Source organism: Rhinoderma darwinii, chromosome 11, assembly GCF_050947455.1.
Source record: "Rhinoderma darwinii isolate aRhiDar2 chromosome 11, aRhiDar2.hap1, whole genome shotgun sequence".
NCBI lineage: Eukaryota > Metazoa > Chordata > Amphibia > Anura > Rhinodermatidae > Rhinoderma > Rhinoderma darwinii.
In genome coordinates this window covers 26,431,494-26,448,698 of record NC_134697.1, presented here as the reverse complement: position 1 = coordinate 26,448,698, position 17,205 = coordinate 26,431,494, and the positions used below count along the sequence as shown (strand labels likewise).

The following is a 17,205-nucleotide window of genomic DNA, read 5'->3' as shown; positions in this document are numbered from 1 at the left end:
CGACTTGCCCTATCTTTGGGCGTTTACGTCTCTGACCTCCCATTGACATCAATGAGAGGCAGAGAAAGCGTATTTCGCTGCGTTTTTGCCTGTGCCGCTCAATGGGCGCGAGTGAAAAATGGCGTGCAGGCAGATCAAAATCTGCCTCAAAATTCCAAACGGAACATAGCCTAATATGCTAGACAGGGGGAGGGGGAGGAAGGGTATGCTGTAGCAGTATATCTCCCTCAGTGTCTGTGTGAGACTCATGCTGTAAGAGGAGAGGGGATAGGTGGAGGAATATCTGATTGGCTCAGAGCACACAGCACATCTATAACATCAGGGGATGAGGGATTGTGATTTTTTGTTTCTCTTTTCCTTACAAGCACTGCCTGTCCTCTCTTTTACTGTTGCATTTTCTCTTTCACTATCCTAATACAATATGCTCTTATGAGTTGCATTTAATATATTATCTATTATTTCTTATATTTTTTATCATTATATGACTTGGTATAAGTGACTGCATGTACAGAACAGAAGGGTATCCCAATGAAGCGGAGTCACTTTATAGAATATATCGGAAAAACACACAAGGCTTGATTAGTATGCAAATATTATCTCATGTGCTTTTTTATTCTTTCATATTTTCTATTTTTTGACATTAGAGAAGATTTACGGACTTCAAGAAGGGGATGTATTATGGCATTGCTATGAGCGAGTCTGCTCTTATTATGCAACATAAGGGTCTTCAAGAACTGTGTGCTGTAAAAGAAGCTGTCCGTGCCAGAGGTGGGGTACAGGCTGGGAAAGGATGAATATAGCTTTCCATAAGGCAAAGTCATTAAAATGTGAGAGGTTTCCAGAGAAGTTGTAACTCCAGGTCCCAGGAGTTCTGAAGATTGGAGGGGTAATAAGCTGTAAGAAATGCTTTCATGTGCCAGCACAGACATAACAGGGATCCAGTTGTGTATCCTAGCAAATATTAATAGGTGTAGCTTAGAAACGTGGATAAGCTAAATGACAGGAAGAGTTGGAGAAGAGTTTGCAGAGAATATTTTTGTAATAGATATGCGGCTGTTTGAATACCCAAGACGCGCCAAGTGGGCGTTAGAGCCAAGTTCTTTATCGAGGGCGCTGGTGACAGGCTAAGCAACTATAATCAATGGAGGGAGCTTGAAAAAACAATGAAAAAAGAACGATGTTTTACCAACAGACACTCTCTAAGATAAGTGGCATAAATCTATGCAACCACTACTAGGTATATGCAGAATATGAGATAAACACTTAGAATCTCATGGTTTTCTACTAAATCCAAACCAGAAGAATATATGAATCCTACAAGTGTCTCCTAGCACTTATTATGGGAGAAAGTGGATAAAAATAAAGGTGTACATACCGTAGAGGCTACCCATGTTATGTGCCCACGAAAAATGGGGTCCAAGCTAAGGGACTGGGCAAACTTCCAATGAGTCGCCAAAAAGTGGCCAAGCAACTATGGTAACCTTTTCTCCTATAAGGAATTAAAAGGATGCAGGGGAGCACAAAATGTGACTTTCTGTCCTAGGACAATAGTGTGAGCATCAGCAGGGGGCACAATTTTGACTTTTATTATTCTACATATCCACAATTCAATACAATTGTTTCACTCAGTAGGTGGATGAACCAACCAAAGAAGATCATTTGCTGGATCTGGTCTTGTCTAATAGACTAGATATAATATCAGATGGCAACAGTGACCACAGTATGGTAAGCTTCAAAATAATAATCAATAAAATGGTATAAAAAAATGTACTACATAAACCTGGAGCTTTAGAAAAGCTAAATTCAGTCAACTAAGGGAAGCACTTTGTAAAGTAGACTGGGATCATGTGCTTGTAAATAGGGATACACAAACTAAATGGGGAGTTTTAAAAGATATATATTACATGAATCGTGGAAGTTTTTGTACCCTCTGAAAACGAAATGTCTAGAAATAAAAGGAAACCAATATGGCTAATAAGTTCTTAACCCCTTCCCAACATCTGCCACATATATTCAGCGCACGTGAGGTAGAGGAGTATGGAGCGGGCTCACGGGTGGAGCCCGCCCCATAGAACAAGCGTGTGGGCTGTGTGTTACAGCCGACACTTCAGGGTAACAAGCGTGATCAAGTTAAAAAAAAAAACATTTTCCCATTTTTCCTCTAAAGTAATGTAAAAAAAAAAAAAAGTCAACAAAATTGGTATTGCTGCATTCGTAAAAGTCTGAACTATTACAATATAGCGTTATTTAACGCGCGGGGTGAATGCCGTAAAAAATTTTAATTGGAAACCGCCAAAATCGCAGTTTTTTGGTCACTTCAGCTCCCACATTTTTTTTAATGAACAGTGATTGTCAGGTCCGTATTTCACACCGAATAACTACCTCTGTAAATTGAAAGCTGAAGGCATGCCTGGAAAGAAGTAAACCAGCCAAATATGTTTGGTACACAGCTTCCCTCTGTCAGCCAGGAGGAAGACTGAAAACTTTTTATTCAGAACAAAGAAACACAGAAAGAGACACATGCCTCCTCCCCAGAGATGTGGGAGTGCCCAAGCCCCCCCCCCCACCGGTTTCTCAGCTGTAACTTCTCAGACTCGCTCTTCTTGCATTCCAGGGGGCGGTGTCTTCCATAGGTGTGTCCGACATGAACAAAGAACTTATTATATATCAGTATATTACACAAAGAACTGAAATGTATATACATATGTGTGAGGATAATATTTTTCAAACAATATACATGGTAATGATCCCTGACATGATCAAAAAGTCATATGTACAAACAAATGGTGGAAATAATAAACTACAGCTCGTCCCGCAAAAAAACGATTTTTTTTTTAACAAAAAGTTTTTTGTTTTTTTTAAAGTAGTAAATTATAAAAAAATGATATCGATTTTGTATCACCATAATAGTATTGAGCCACAGAATAAAGTTAAGTTGTTTTGACCACACGGTGAAAGACGTAAAAACGGAACCCAAAGAATAATGAATCACAGTTTTTTCCAATTTCAGCCCGCAAATATATTTTTTTCAGCTTCCGAGTACATTATATGGTACTTGGAAGGTGGGAAGTGAAAAACGAAAATTAAAAAACAAAAAATGGGTCGAACCCTTAAGGGGTTAAGCTGATGAGTTGAAAGGGGCTATTGTGTGCTAGAAGGCTTTTTTTTCCGTTTTCCTTATTTTTTTCTTCCATGAAGACTTGTTGACGGGGGCTGGTCCTGTTATTCATTTTTTTAATTGTGTATAAGTGAAAATGTAGTAAAGAGAAATTAAAAAATCAACCCTTTGAATTAACATTTTAACAACATTTTAAAAACCTTCACCAATACCCCCTATTATATATGAATGTGGATTTCAAGTATAAAAAAGTTTGGGGACCCCTGAACTACTTCATCTTAGCAATAGTATTTAGGGGATAGTTTACCCTCTTTTATTATCCTACCTTACAATAAATGTAAATCAGTGTGAGCATAAGCAATAAAACTGGATGCAGGGAGTTGGAGTTGCAGCAAGGCTTGCTTTAGATTCAGAGTTTCTATTGATAGAGCACGAGTAACTCAGAAATATCCAAATAAATGGTAGGACGGGTAGCAGAATGTCCAGGTAGGAGTGGTGTCCTGCAAATACTGGAGGTTACTGCAGAAATTATTCAATGGCTCACGAGGCCAAGGCGTGGTTCCTACCATACGGTTTTCCTGGGAAACTCTCCAGCTGACCTCCAGTGTATGAGCCAACACTGGAGTAGATCCACATGAGTAATGTTGGTAATTACTCACTAGGAAACATATCACCTCAGAGTTTTTACTTACAATTATTTTTCTAGCTAATTCTCAATGTAACTTTTAGAACTATTCAAAATAATAGTCATGATAACCCTAAAAAGTCCCAAGTCTACTGCCATAACCATCAGAACACAAATCTTTAAAGTGAAGATTATTAAATTAAACTGGTAGAACATGGAGGAATCATCCAGTAAAGTTCTCAGAGTGGTGGGAATGAGTACTCAAACCCACTGGTAAACCAAAATCCAAAAAGGATGTAAGCCCTAAAATCGTTTTTTTTGGGTTTTTTTGTGGCTTAATATCAGTCTGATGGATGATAGTCATTGGGCTCCTTGACAAAATAAGCAATATAGCATATATCTCATTGGTGACAGAGATCAGTAGTGACCTATGTTAGATCTCAGTATTGGAACACACAGGACCTATGATGGCGAATACTAGAACATCGTACCCCATTTCAACCAGTATTTCATCCACGAGGTTCAAGTTCAGTAATCCCCCAGTAAGAAATCACTGACCTGTACGTATATCATGATTGATGCCTTCCACAGTTATAACTGCATTTCCAATCCCACGTCCATGTATATCTCTCACAATTCCTTTGATTCCACGGTGAACCTAGGAAAAGTGAAGAAAAGTTTTGCTTGTGTGTTTGTGTGTGTCCAATGTATCTTTTAATGAAAGGACTATAAATCCACATTAATTTGAAGGTGAAGTGCGAGCAGATCCCCATTTCTGTACACATGACATTATGCCTTATATACAAAGCAAAAATATGGGTTCCTACAGAACACCATTCTTGCAGGGCTAAGTAATATTTGGTGATGGCCCTCTCCTAGGCAGGCAGGTCTTTCCACCGCAAAGACTACAGTGGCATCAAGTGTACCTCTAATAGGCCCAGTAGTAGGTCCCAAATAAACAGCTTGGCCAAGAACCCATTGGTTACAATCACTCTTGAACAGCCACTTCCATGCAATAGAGTAGTGATGCACCCTCTGCTGGGCCCAAAAGGGGAAGAAAGCTTGCAGAGGGCCTGCCCCAGATTCCCACAGGCAGCCACATCAGGCCCCAGCACACCAGGTCTGTGCCACAGTGCAAACAAGGTCCTGACATGGCACAGGATGCGTTATGCAGCACAGCACCCAATGTCCAGCGTCAAGATGTTGTGTGTGGCGTTGCATACAAGGTCTGGGGAGTCCATGCTTGGGAGGCCCCATTCAAAAGTGTAGCATGGGGCCCAGCAGTCTCTAGTTTAACCCCTGCTTCCCATGCATGTCTTCCACAATGTAGCAGCTGCAACAATATGTAATATATGAGAGTTGATAGTACCTAGTCTTAGCTATGTCTCTCCGTTACTTAAGAAATTAAATAACTATAGAAGAATGATGATAATTTAATGAAATGAAAGCAATGAGGAGACAGTTAGCACAAAACTATGACAATTTAAAGTTCAGCGTAATGCTATAAAGCAATTGTGGGTGACATCAAAATAAATGAGCTGACAGGCAGCATAATAAAATTCATACAATGACAATTCTATAAGAGATGGTATAAAATTAGAACAATAATAGTAATGTGACTAATGTTCTGATGTTGTGATGCTAAACTTCATAGACTCATGGAAATATTGCAATTTAAAGGGGTTTTCCACTTTCTCACAACTGATGACCTAACCACTGGATAGGTCATCAGTATATGATCGGTGCGCATCCGCCACCCGGACCCCGCACCGATCCGCCACTTTGGCTGCATCTGGGCACCAGATGTTTGGAACACTATGCAGTAGTTGGAGCCGGAAGCAGTTGGCTCCGACCACTGCATAGCGGCCGTTCGGCAGAACTGCAGCTCTGCTCCTATTCACTTGAATATTCTACTCTTTACCAGAGCCATCTGCTTCTGGCATGAAGCAGATCCCGCTTGTTACCCTGAAGTGTCGGCTGTCACACACAGCCCACACGGTTGTTCTATGGAGCGGCCTCAGCCCGTGAGCCCGCTCCATACTCCTCTACCTGACATGCACCGAATATATACGGCAGATGTCAAGAATGGAGGCAGCCGAAATGGCGGATTGGTGCGGGGTCCGGGTGTCGGACCCGCACCAATCATATACTGATGACCTATCTGGTGGATAGTTCATCAGTTGTCAGAACGTGAAAAACCCCTTTAAGCTACTCCGGCCCATGTTCCGGCTGTCGATGTTTCAGTGAGAGCCTATATATTTATTTATTTGCTTTTAATATCCTTGAAAGAGTTTGGAAGGGGCTGGATGTTTTTCTTGCATGTAATGATATTCCAAATTATATATATTAGATTATTGAAGATCGGTCGTTGATCCAGGGATTTATTCTAATTCTCATATTTGGAGATGGTAAGAAATTTTTACCCAAGAGTAGAGAAATTGGCTTCTGCTTCGTGGTTTTTATTTTTTTTCTTGTCTTCCTTTAGATCAATGTTGAGGTTGCTGACTGTTTGAATTCCGTATTGCAACTGTTATGTGCGGCCGTACATTTGTGCTACTAATTTGCACCTTTTTTAACCTTTGCCTTTGATAAATAAGTTAAAAAGTATATTCATAGTCACTTTTCTCATCTTTATCTAGAGTGAGAAGACAAATTTCGCCAATTTTTGCACAAATTTGGTTTGTTTTAGATGCAACTTTTTAACCAGTGCCATTTCTGCTAAATCAGGTGTAAACTGAATAATACATGTGGGCCATTGTACATAGTGTATAGATACATTAGGAAATATTCTAAAATGTAAGGACTTAAGAGTATTTCTTGTCATATACGACCAGACACTAACCTGTTCCATGAAGACGATCAAGGATTCTCTGTTATTTTCCCACTGTTCTGCCAGTTCATTTTGATGCGGGTACTTATCACAATCCAGATATATGGAGATCTCAAAGCAGTTGGTATGTAAGTAGCTAAAATCATTGATACCTAATAATAGGAATACAAATTACAATTAGGAAAATCATTTCCAGCTAAATTTGTCACTAAAAGTGTAAAATAACCTTTGGACTTTATATTAGAGAACAATTTCCAATATATTCTTATTATCTTAATATATTGTATAATGTACCCGCTACTGTTAATTATAAGAATATTACAATTTACTGAGGAATTTCGTGACAATATAAAAATATAAGGCTGGAGTGGGTGCATATGTGCCCCATATAACAGTACCAGGCATAGTGCCCCCATAACAGCACTAGCCACAGTGTCCCCTCCCATAAAATGCTAGTGTAAAGGATCTGCCAGGCACAGCTTCGGGGTAAACTCCCATAGGTAATCAGTCTGCACCTGAATCTATGTCTCTGAGACTGACTCCATCTTCCACCACTCAGGATGGCAGGCTTAGGAGTGGGAGAGCCTATCGCAGCCTGGCCAGACGGAGCTAGCTCCCGCCCTCTGTCTATTTATACCTGCCTTTCCTGTTCCTCCTTTGCTTGTGATTCTTCTCGTTTGGTTTCCTAGCCCAGCTACAGCTCCTAACTATTTGATCCTGCTCCATACTGACCCTGGCTTACTGACTACTCTCCTGCTCTGCGTTTGGTACCTCGTGCACTCCTGGTTTGACTTGGCTCGTTCACCACTCTGGTTGCTCACGGTGTTGCCGTGGGCAACTGTCCCTTTCCCTTTGCTTTGTATTCCCTTGTATGTTTGTCTCGTGCACTTACTGAGCGTAGGGACCGCCGCCCAGTTGTACCCCGTCGCCTAGGGCGGGTCGTTGCAAGTAGGCAGGGACAGAGTGGCGGGTAGATTAGGGCTCACTTGTCCGTTTCCCTACCCCCCGTCGTTACATAATCACAAGCCATACCTAGTCTACCCTGGTCCCTACACCACTATGGACCCCCTTGAGACCCTGGCTCAGCAAATGCAGGGTCTCTCCCTACAGGTCCAGGCCCTGGCTCAGAGGGTTAACCAGCCTGATGCTACCTTGGTAGTTCCCCTCAACTCACCTCTTGAACCCCACCTCAAGTTGCCCGACCGGTTCTCAGGGGACCGGAGGGCTTTTCTCTCCTTTCGGGAGAGTTGTAGGCTTTCTTTCGCTTAAAGCCTCATTCCTCAGGTTCTGAGAGCCAGCGGGTGGGTATAATTATGTCCCGGCTCCAGGAAGGGCCCCAAGAGTGGGCCTTCTCCTTGGCTCCTGACGCACCTGAACTTTCCTCCGTTGATCGTTTCTTTTCTGCTCTCGGACTCATTTATGACGAGACTGACAGGACTGCCTTTGCCGAGAGTCAGCTGGTGACCTTACGTCAGGGTAAGAGACCTGTTGAGGAGTATTGTTCTGACTTTAGGAAGTGGTGCATAGCTTCTCGGTGGAATGACCCTGCCTTAAGGTGCCAGTTTAGGTTGGGTCTGTCGAATGCCCTGAAAGACCTGCTAGTTAGCTATCCCTCTTCTGACTCCCTAGACCAGGTTATGGCTTTAGCGGTACGACTTGACCGACGTCTCAGGGAACGACAACGTGAACGTTTATGTGTTTTCTCCTCCGACTCCCCCATGATGCCTCCCGAGGTTCCGTTGCTTCGTTCCTCCCCGGAAGACTCAGAGGTACCTATGCAACTCGGGGCCTCCGTGTCCCCCCAGCAACGTAGAGATTTCCGCAGGAAGAATGGTCTCTGCTTCTACTGTGGGGATGACAAGCATCAAGTGAACAACTGTCCTAAGCGTAAGAATGCAGCCGGAGAACTTCCGCGCCTAAGTGACCATCGGGGAGGTCACTTGGGCGCACAGGTATTTCCCGTAAATATGAAACGTAATAAGATCTTGCTTCCCTTTCAGGTCTCTTTTGGTGGTAGGTCCGCTACCGGCAGTGCCTTCGTGGATTCAGGGTCCTCTGCTAATATCATGTCTGTGGAATTTGCTATGTCTCTTGCTATGCCTTTGATTGATTTGCCTAAACAATGGGGGTAGTGGGTATCGACTCCACTCCTCTTGCTAATGGTTATTTTACGCAGCATACCCCTGTTTTTGAACTCCTTGTTGGCTCCATGCATTTGGAGCAGTGCTCTGTACTGTTGATGCAGGGATTATCGTCCGATTTGGTTTTAGGCCTTCCCTGGTTGCAGTTGCATAATCCCACGTTTGACTGGAATACTGGGGAGCTTACCAAATGGGGTAATGAATGTTTGACGTCATGTTTTTCTGTTAATTATATTTCTCCCCCTGAGGAGGTGAACACGCTACCTGAGTTTGTTCAGGACTTCGCTGATGTTTTCTCTAAGGAGGCCTCCGAAGTGTTACCTCCTCATAGAGAATACGATTGCGCTATCGAATTGGTACCAGGAGCTAAGCTTCCTAAGGGTAGGATATTTAATCTTTCTTGTCCCGAACGTGAAGCCATGAGAGAGTATATCCAGGAATTCCTGGCCAAGGGTTACATTCGCCCCTCTACTTCTCCGGTAGGTGCTGGCTTCTTCTTCGTAGGGAAGAAGGATGGTGGTCTTAGGCCATGCATTGACTACCGTAACCTGAATAAGGTAACTGTAAGGAACCAGTATCCCCTTCCTTTGATTCCTGATCTCTTTAATCAGGTTCAGGGGCCCAATGGTTCTCTAAGTTTGATCTACGGGGGCGTATAACCTTATCCGCATCAAAGAGGGGGATGAGTGGAAGACTGCGTTTAACACGCCCGAAGGTCATTTCGAATACCTCGTCATGCCCTTTGGGTTGTGTAATGCTAGTGCGGTCTTCCAGAATTTCATAAATGAGATTTTGAGAGATTACCTGGGGATATTTCTTGTAGTGTACCTTGATGACATACTGGTGTTTTCCAAGGACTGGTCCTCCCACATTGAGCATGTCAGGAAGGTGCTCCAGGTCCTTCGGGAAAACAAACTGTTTGCGAAAACCGAAAAATGTGTGTTTGGGGTACAGGAGATACAATTTTTGGGTAAAATCCTCACTCCTCATGAATTCCGCATGGACACCGCCAAGGTTCAGGCTGTGGCGGAATGGGTCCAACCTGCCTCCCTGAAGGCGTTACAGTGTTTTTTGGGGTTCGCTAATTATTACAGGAGATTTAGTGCTAACTTCTCGGTCATCGCTAAGCCTCTTACGGACCTCACTCGCAAAGGTGCTGATCTCCTCCACTGGCCTCCTGAGGCTGTCCAGGCTTTTGAGGTCCTTAAGAAGTGCTTTATCTCGGCCCCGGTGCTGGTTCAGCCCAACCAAATGGAGCCATTTATCGTGGAAGTTGACGCATCCGAGGTGGGAGTGGGGGCTGTCTTGTCCCAGGGTACCAGGTCCCTTACCCATCTCCGCCCCTGTGCCTACTTCTCCAGGAAGTTTTCGCCCACTGAGAGTAACTATGATATTGGCAACCGCGAACTCTTAGCCATTAAATGGGCATTTGAAGAGTGGCGCCACTTCCTGGAGGGGGCTAGGCACCAGGTAACGGCCCTTACCGACCACAAGAATCTGGTTTTCCTAGAATCTGCCCGGAGGCTAAACCCGAGACAAGCTCGATGGGCGCTATTTTTTACCAGATTCAACTTTTTGGTTACCTATAGGGCTGGGTCTAAAAATATTAAGGCCGATGCACTGTCGCGTAGCTTCATGGCCAGCCCTCCTTCGGAGGAAGATCCTGCTTGTATTTTGCCTCCTGGTATAATCATTTCTTCTATTGATTCTGATTTAGTCTCTGAAATTGCGGCTGATCAAGGTTCAGCTCCCGGGATTCTTCCTGAGGACAAGCTGTGTTTTCCCCTGCAATACCGGCTAAGGGTACTTAGGGAAAATCATGACTCCGCACTATCTGGTCATCCAGGCATCCTGGGTACCAAACACCTCATTGCCAGAAACTATTGGTGGCCTGGGTTGCCTAAAGATGTTAAGGCCTACGTCGCCGCTTGTGAGGTTTGTGCTAGGTCCAAGACTCCCAGGTCCCGACCAGCGGGCTTACTACGTTCGTTGCCCATTCCCCAGAGACCTTGGACACATATCTCCATGGATTTTATCACCGATTTGCCTCCATCCCAAGGCAAGTTGGTGGTGTGGGTGGTAGTAGACCGCTTCAGTAAGATGTGCCACTTTGTGCCCCTCAAGAAACTACCCAACGCCAAGATGTTAGCTACCTTGTTTGTCAAACACATCCTGCGTCTCCATGGGGTCCCTGTCAATATTGTTTCGGACAGAGGGGTACAATTTGTTTCATTGTTTTGGAGAGCCTTCTGTAAAAAGTTGGAGATTGATCTGTCCTTCTCCTCTGCCTTCCATCCTGAAACCAATGGCCAAACTGAGAGGACTAATCAATCTCTAGAACAATATTTAAGGTGTTTTATCTCTGACTGTCAATATGATTGGGTCTCATTCATTCCCCTCGCCGATTTTCCCTTAATAACCGGGTCAGTAACTCATCAGGGGTCTCCCCCTTTTTCTGTAATTTTGGGTTTAATCCACGGTTCTCCTCCGTTTCACCTGGTAGTTCCAACAATCCCGAGGTAGAGGTCGTTCATCGGGAACTGTGCACAGTCTGGGCCCAGGTTCAGAAGAACCTAGAGGCGTCCCAGAGCGTACAAAAAACTCAGGCTGATAGAAAACGTTCTGCTAACCCCTTACGTCTTAAGGTCCCGTCCAAGAAGTTTGCTCCCCGGTTTATTGGGCCGTATAAGGTCATTGAAGTCCTCAATCCTGTCTCCTTCCGGCTGGAGTTGCCCCCATCTTTTCGTATACACGACGTGTTTCATGCCTCCCTCCTTAAACGCTGCTCCCCGTCCTTGGCTCCCTCAAGGAAACCTCCTGTTCCCGTTCTCACCCCTGAGGGGGTGGAATTCGAGGTGGCCAAGATTGTGGACAGCAAGATGGTCCAAGGCTCCCTCCAGTACCTGGTCCATTGGAGAGGATACGGGCCTGAGGAGAGTACTTGGGTACCCGCCCGGGATGTTCACACTGGGGTATTGGTCAGGAAGTTCCACCTTCATTTCCCCAGTAAACCAGGTCCACTTAGAAAGGGTCCGGTGGCCCCTCATAAAAGGGGGGGTACTGTAAAGGATCTGCCAGGCACAGCTTCGGGGTTAACTCCCATAGGTAATCAATCTGCACCTGAATCTACGTCTCTGAGACTGACTCCATCTTCCACCACTCAGGATGGCAGGCTTAGGAGTGGGAGAGCCTATCGCAGCCTGGCCAGATGGAGCTAGCTCCCGCCCTCTGTCTATTTATACCTGCCTTTCCTGTTCCTCCTTTGCTTGTGATTCTTCTCGTTTGGTTTCCTGGCCCAGCTACAGCTCCTAACTATTTGATCCTGCTCCATACTGACCCTGGCTTACTGACTACTCTCCTGCTCTGCGTTTGGTACCTCGTGCACTCCTGGTTTGACTTGGCTCGTTCACCACTCTGGTTGCTCACGGTGTTGCCGGGACAGGGACAGAGTGGCAGGTAGATTAGGGCTCACTTGTCAGTTTCCCTACCCCCCGTCGTTACAGCTAGTCAAAAATACTGCCATGCATTGACAGCAACAAGGTCCCTCATGGAGTGCCAGCCAAAGTTTCCCCACAGTGTCTTATAGTGCCCACCAGCATAATAGTTACCCTTTTGCCACTATCCTACTCCATGCAAGTAACCAGTCAGCGGCTCCATTCATTTGTATGGGCTACGTACACCTTTCCGTATTTTTACGGGTGGGTGTTTGTGCCGTAGAAATGATAGAACATGTCCTCTTTTTGTCCGTAACTACGGCACGGACTCTCCATAGAAGTCTATGGGCGCTTCCATTATTACAGACGGCTATGGATGTGCATCCATAGCCCATCCGTAATTACAGAAGCGTTGCTATGCGACGCCAGGGGATTACCCTAGATTCCTCCCTGATTTTTAGTGGATCCATAAATACGGATGCATTACGGATGCAATACAGACCGTATTTACGGACACCCTTCCGTATATGCAGATGATTTACGGATGAATATAAATGACTACGGATCCGTATTTACAGACAGTATTTACAGATGGTTGAAAAATACAGTCGTGTGCATTGGACCTTAGGCCTCATGCACACAACCGTAGAATTTGTCCGTAATTGCGGTTCGCAATTACGGTCGGCAATTATGGACCAATTCACTTCTATTGACCACGGACACCTTTCCGTACTTTTTCCAGGCCATAGAAAGCCTCAGCAAAAGATAGGAAATGTTCTATCTTTTGCTTTTTACGGTCCGTGCTCCCATGAATGGGAGCACTGGCCGAAAATGCGGGTGGCTGTCCACTGCCGTCGGCGGCCGGCCATGCCCGCAATTACTGGCAGTGATTACGGGCACGGCCATGTGCATGAGTGTTGTAAGATTGAAGTAATTTACCACTTTCTTTCACAATACTGCAGAGATTTTGTAAACATATGTAATGCAGATGATGTTTAATTCAACCCAGTCCAATTGTTGTCATTTTATTGCGTCTTTGTTGAATCGGCCGTGCATATGTTTGTAATAATAACAGCTATTTACTCTACCATTACATGTAAATAAGACGGTTTATGGAGTACAATTTCCATCTTGTCACTTCTTTGCCTGAATTCTAGACTGTAGCTCATTTCAATGGCTCGCCAGGTGGTCCAGTAAAGAACAGCATTTCCTTGTCTTATTCTGTTTCTTTTGTTTGTGCCTCATTGTAGCGCTTTGATTTCATTTACTATGAGCACCGCTTTCTATAAAACCAACCATTAACTGGGAGCCGTCCCAAAAAGCAGAAAAATGAAAACTAAGAACATAAATAATAATCATCTGCAGAAAGGAATAACAGTAAAACTAATAATCCAACAAGCTCAAGATCAGTGGGTGCTGGATTATTGTCTACTACTGGATTTTATAACATTCTAGTGATTATATTTTAAGTCATTGAGAGCATCATGGGCCATCTCCATGGGTCAAAACTTACTGACCTGAAACATTCATGCTTTATACATATGCAGTGTGACAATGTAAGTGTTGAGCATCTTGTAACCTTACTTAAAGGGGTTATCCAGAACTTTCTACAATCGGCAGCAGAGGATGACTTAACATAATAAAGTTACTCACCCCCAGAAGTGTCCCCTGCTTAAGTGCTGAGGTCCCGTTCTCTGCTGCTGTGATCCCGGAAGCTCCTGCAGTGGTCATGTGCCATTTATTGGCCACGTGACACTGCAGCCAATCACTGGCCTCAGCGGTGATGCTGCCATGAATGGCACGTGACCACTTAGGCCAGCAATTGGATGCAGCAGCACGTGACCGATGAGAACGGGACCTCAGTGCTGGAGTGTGGCGAGCTTGAGCGGGTGAGTACCTGGTAGTTTATTATGTTATGCCATCCCCTGACTTGCTGACGATTTTGAAAAATCCTGGATAACCCCTTTAAGATGGATAAAATTCAAGGGTTATGCCTCCTTTGCTTATGTTATTAAAGATCCCGATCTCACGTGACGGAATTTGAGCGATGTAGCATGGCTTTCTTATTGCTATAGTCATAGTGGGTTAGAAGACGTGACCAAAAACAGAAATAAATAGTTTATAGACAATGCAGTAGTAGGCAGGTCTCATGATGCTTAGGGGCAAAAATACCCATGGACTACTGTACATATCTCCATGACCATTGTGTTTTTACAGATCTGCACATACATGAGCGTATCAATGTTTCATGTGATACTGATTACTATTACATAGCTAGATGGAATCAGGAGAACAACTTACTTCCAGCCACTGTATGCCAAGAGGCTCCATTGACAGTGCCTTCCTCCTTGTTAAAATCCTCAGTGTGGCAAGGCCTCCGGCTCGAGTCCGTCATGTGCCGATGCGTGGAAGCATAAGAATATGCCAGCCAGCGAAACACATGGTCATCAGGTGTTCCTGTATATTCTTGGGTCTTCCATGGTGATCGCACCATGTCAAAAGGATAAGACACCACCAGCTCTCCGCCTTGCAGGTTTCCACCCAGAACAAAAGGGATCTTTTCCATCCATGTAATGAGGGCACGAGTTTCTATAGCAACCTGTAGACACAAACGGTGATAACCAAGAAACATTTCATAATTTCATCTTTATACTAGTTATCACAGATTTTGGCAATGTGATGAGTAACAATTTTTACCTAAAGTTAAGGGCAGATTTTTACTTGCACACAAGAGAAAAGTGAAACTTTTGCTCACGTGTTGCCTGGCCTGATCATGCACCCTTAAAGGGGCTGGATTACTTTTAGGATAATGACAGTCTCCAAAGACAGCAGAGGTTGAGACGCAATTTTATATGCAAGAAATACCAAATTTATTTCCATTGCAGACTTTTTTTTTTTTTAATAAGGTAATTGCATGAGTTGGTTTATAACTTACCGTGGCGTTCTCGTACTGAAACCAGTCAGGAACTGGGATGTGATTGTTAGGGACTCTACGCATATTCCTAGAACGATCCTCTGACTCCCACAACAATGAATTCAAGTCTGGAAAATTGTTATTTACGTCAATCCCATCAGCAGTCCAACGGCCTAAAGACCAGCCTCCCAATTCAGAGCCCTAAAATCAACAGAAAAAATATTATGTCAACAGGACAACTGAATGAACAAGCTTCGGTGGAGTTTTTATTGATGCCCCAACCCTGAAAGCTATATATATCAGTCCGTGGTGGTGGCTCCTATATCCCATACTCTAAGTCTGCATCTAGAACTTAGGAAAACATTTGTAATACGTCTTTACATTACCATACCTGCTTGGTCCAGTAATGTCTGCAAGACTCATTAAACATTTTTGCTACAGTAGAAATTTAACAGCCAACATGAGTGGCACAAAGAAAGAAAAGACCACTACTGACTGGATGCCAAAAAACGCAAACTTTAGGGTTGTTAGATCATGGTAAACTTCACCAAAGATTAAACTTTAAGTGTAGAAAGTGAGTTCCCCTTAATGTATCTAAATATTGCTCCTCACCAGTTCAGCTGCCTTCTCATACCCATCCGGGTTGATAGATGGAAGGAAATGCAGACGTGTATTGGTGACGAGATGTCTGATACGTTTGTTCCCCGCCAGGTACTCCTGACACAAGAACTGCATCAGCAACAGAAGAAGTTCACGTCCTAAGACTTCATTTCCATGGGCTCCGGCCATGTATCGGAATTCAGGTTCTCCTGAATAGATGGAAACAGACAGACGCAAAAGCAGTTCATGATTACACACAACACAATAAGACATATTAGAAGTGACAAAGATGAACTAATTGGCAGGCCTATTAAATACCTAGGGTTCAGTAATGATAAGTAGTGAGTCAATAGGCAAAGCTTGGTTCTGTCCTCTGTTCTCAAATTGATTGCCTCTACTATATATTTGCTGGTTAGCTACAGAATTGGCGCTCATGTCGTAATGTTATATTTAGTTGTTTTATGAAATTATTTTGCTGTCCATACACTTTGCTATTTGATCTTTGACTATATGTTTTCACTTTTGGTCAATTTTTTGTAAAAATGTAGCCTAGATGACATTTTAAAATAGTTACCAGGGACTCTTTAGGCTGATTAATCTACCAGATAATGATTCAAAGTGCTTGTCTAGCTCAGAAAATACATCTTACAATGATTCATTCTAAATTAATAGAGATGGGAGACCCATTCTGGACCTTATCTGTTAGCCAGCGTGTTGCGCAAATACAAAGAGTATCTCTTGCTCTGGAGGACCCAGCATTTCCTTGCATTACATGGACAGGCCTTTGTTTTAAATTGAAATTGTGTTATCTTTCATTTTCCCTGTAGTGGCACTGCAGGGAAATTGAACACATGATCATAGATCCCTCACAGATTACAGCTGATCGCTGAGGATCAAAGCAGCAGCAGTAAATCATATAATCAGCTTTTTGTTAGGGGACACGTAGACCTCATATGTCTACATTATGCATTATGAAGAACTGTTTATAATTAGGAATTCAATGGGAATAATTTCCGACAAGATATAGTGCTATTTTATCATAATTCACAGCAGCTTTGGAGACTAGCCAGGGCAACATACTAGACAATATAGATAGTCCAGTGTATGAAACTGAATAATAATTCATCTGACATTTGGGGTAAGATCAGTAAGTTAAAAAAAATACCTGTAAATATTGTTGATTTCCTTCCAACATACAGTAGATAATTGGTTCTCTGCAAAATCTATAAAGTGTTGGCTGATAATGACCCCTCCTGTAAATATTATTTTTTTTTAAAGGGATTGTATGCGAGACTAAAAATAGGGTCCGTGTTCCTCCACTTATTTTCACTGGATTGGGGCTGTCCTGCAATACCAGACACAACCCTTTGCCCAAGTGAGGCGCTGTTTTTGTTCTAATCTCATACAATCCTTTTAATTGGCATTATGTCTATTCCAGACATGTGACGTCTGGGTAGTGTTAAAATCATATGATTGAAGTACTTAATTAAGTGAATACGAATCAATATATTGGTATCTTGTCCTAAATAAGGTTTACATCATT

At 43.4% G+C, this 17,205-nt stretch overlaps 1 protein-coding gene across 1 annotated transcript in view; it reads right to left on the bottom strand.

Moving 5' to 3' along the window:
- The window catches only part of CPXM2 (carboxypeptidase X, M14 family member 2), a 72,566-nt gene that overhangs the window by 13,913 nt on the left and 41,448 nt on the right, over nt 1–17,205 (bottom strand). The window contains exons 10-14 of the mRNA XM_075842380.1: nt 15,675–15,871; nt 15,084–15,263; nt 14,450–14,747; nt 6,586–6,725; nt 4,302–4,401 (exon numbers count right to left, since the gene is read on the bottom strand). Of these exons, the coding sequence (XP_075698495.1) occupies nt 4,302–4,401; nt 6,586–6,725; nt 14,450–14,747; nt 15,084–15,263; nt 15,675–15,871 (915 nt within the window). The remainder of the gene's footprint in view (nt 1–4,301; nt 4,402–6,585; nt 6,726–14,449; nt 14,748–15,083; nt 15,264–15,674; nt 15,872–17,205) is intronic.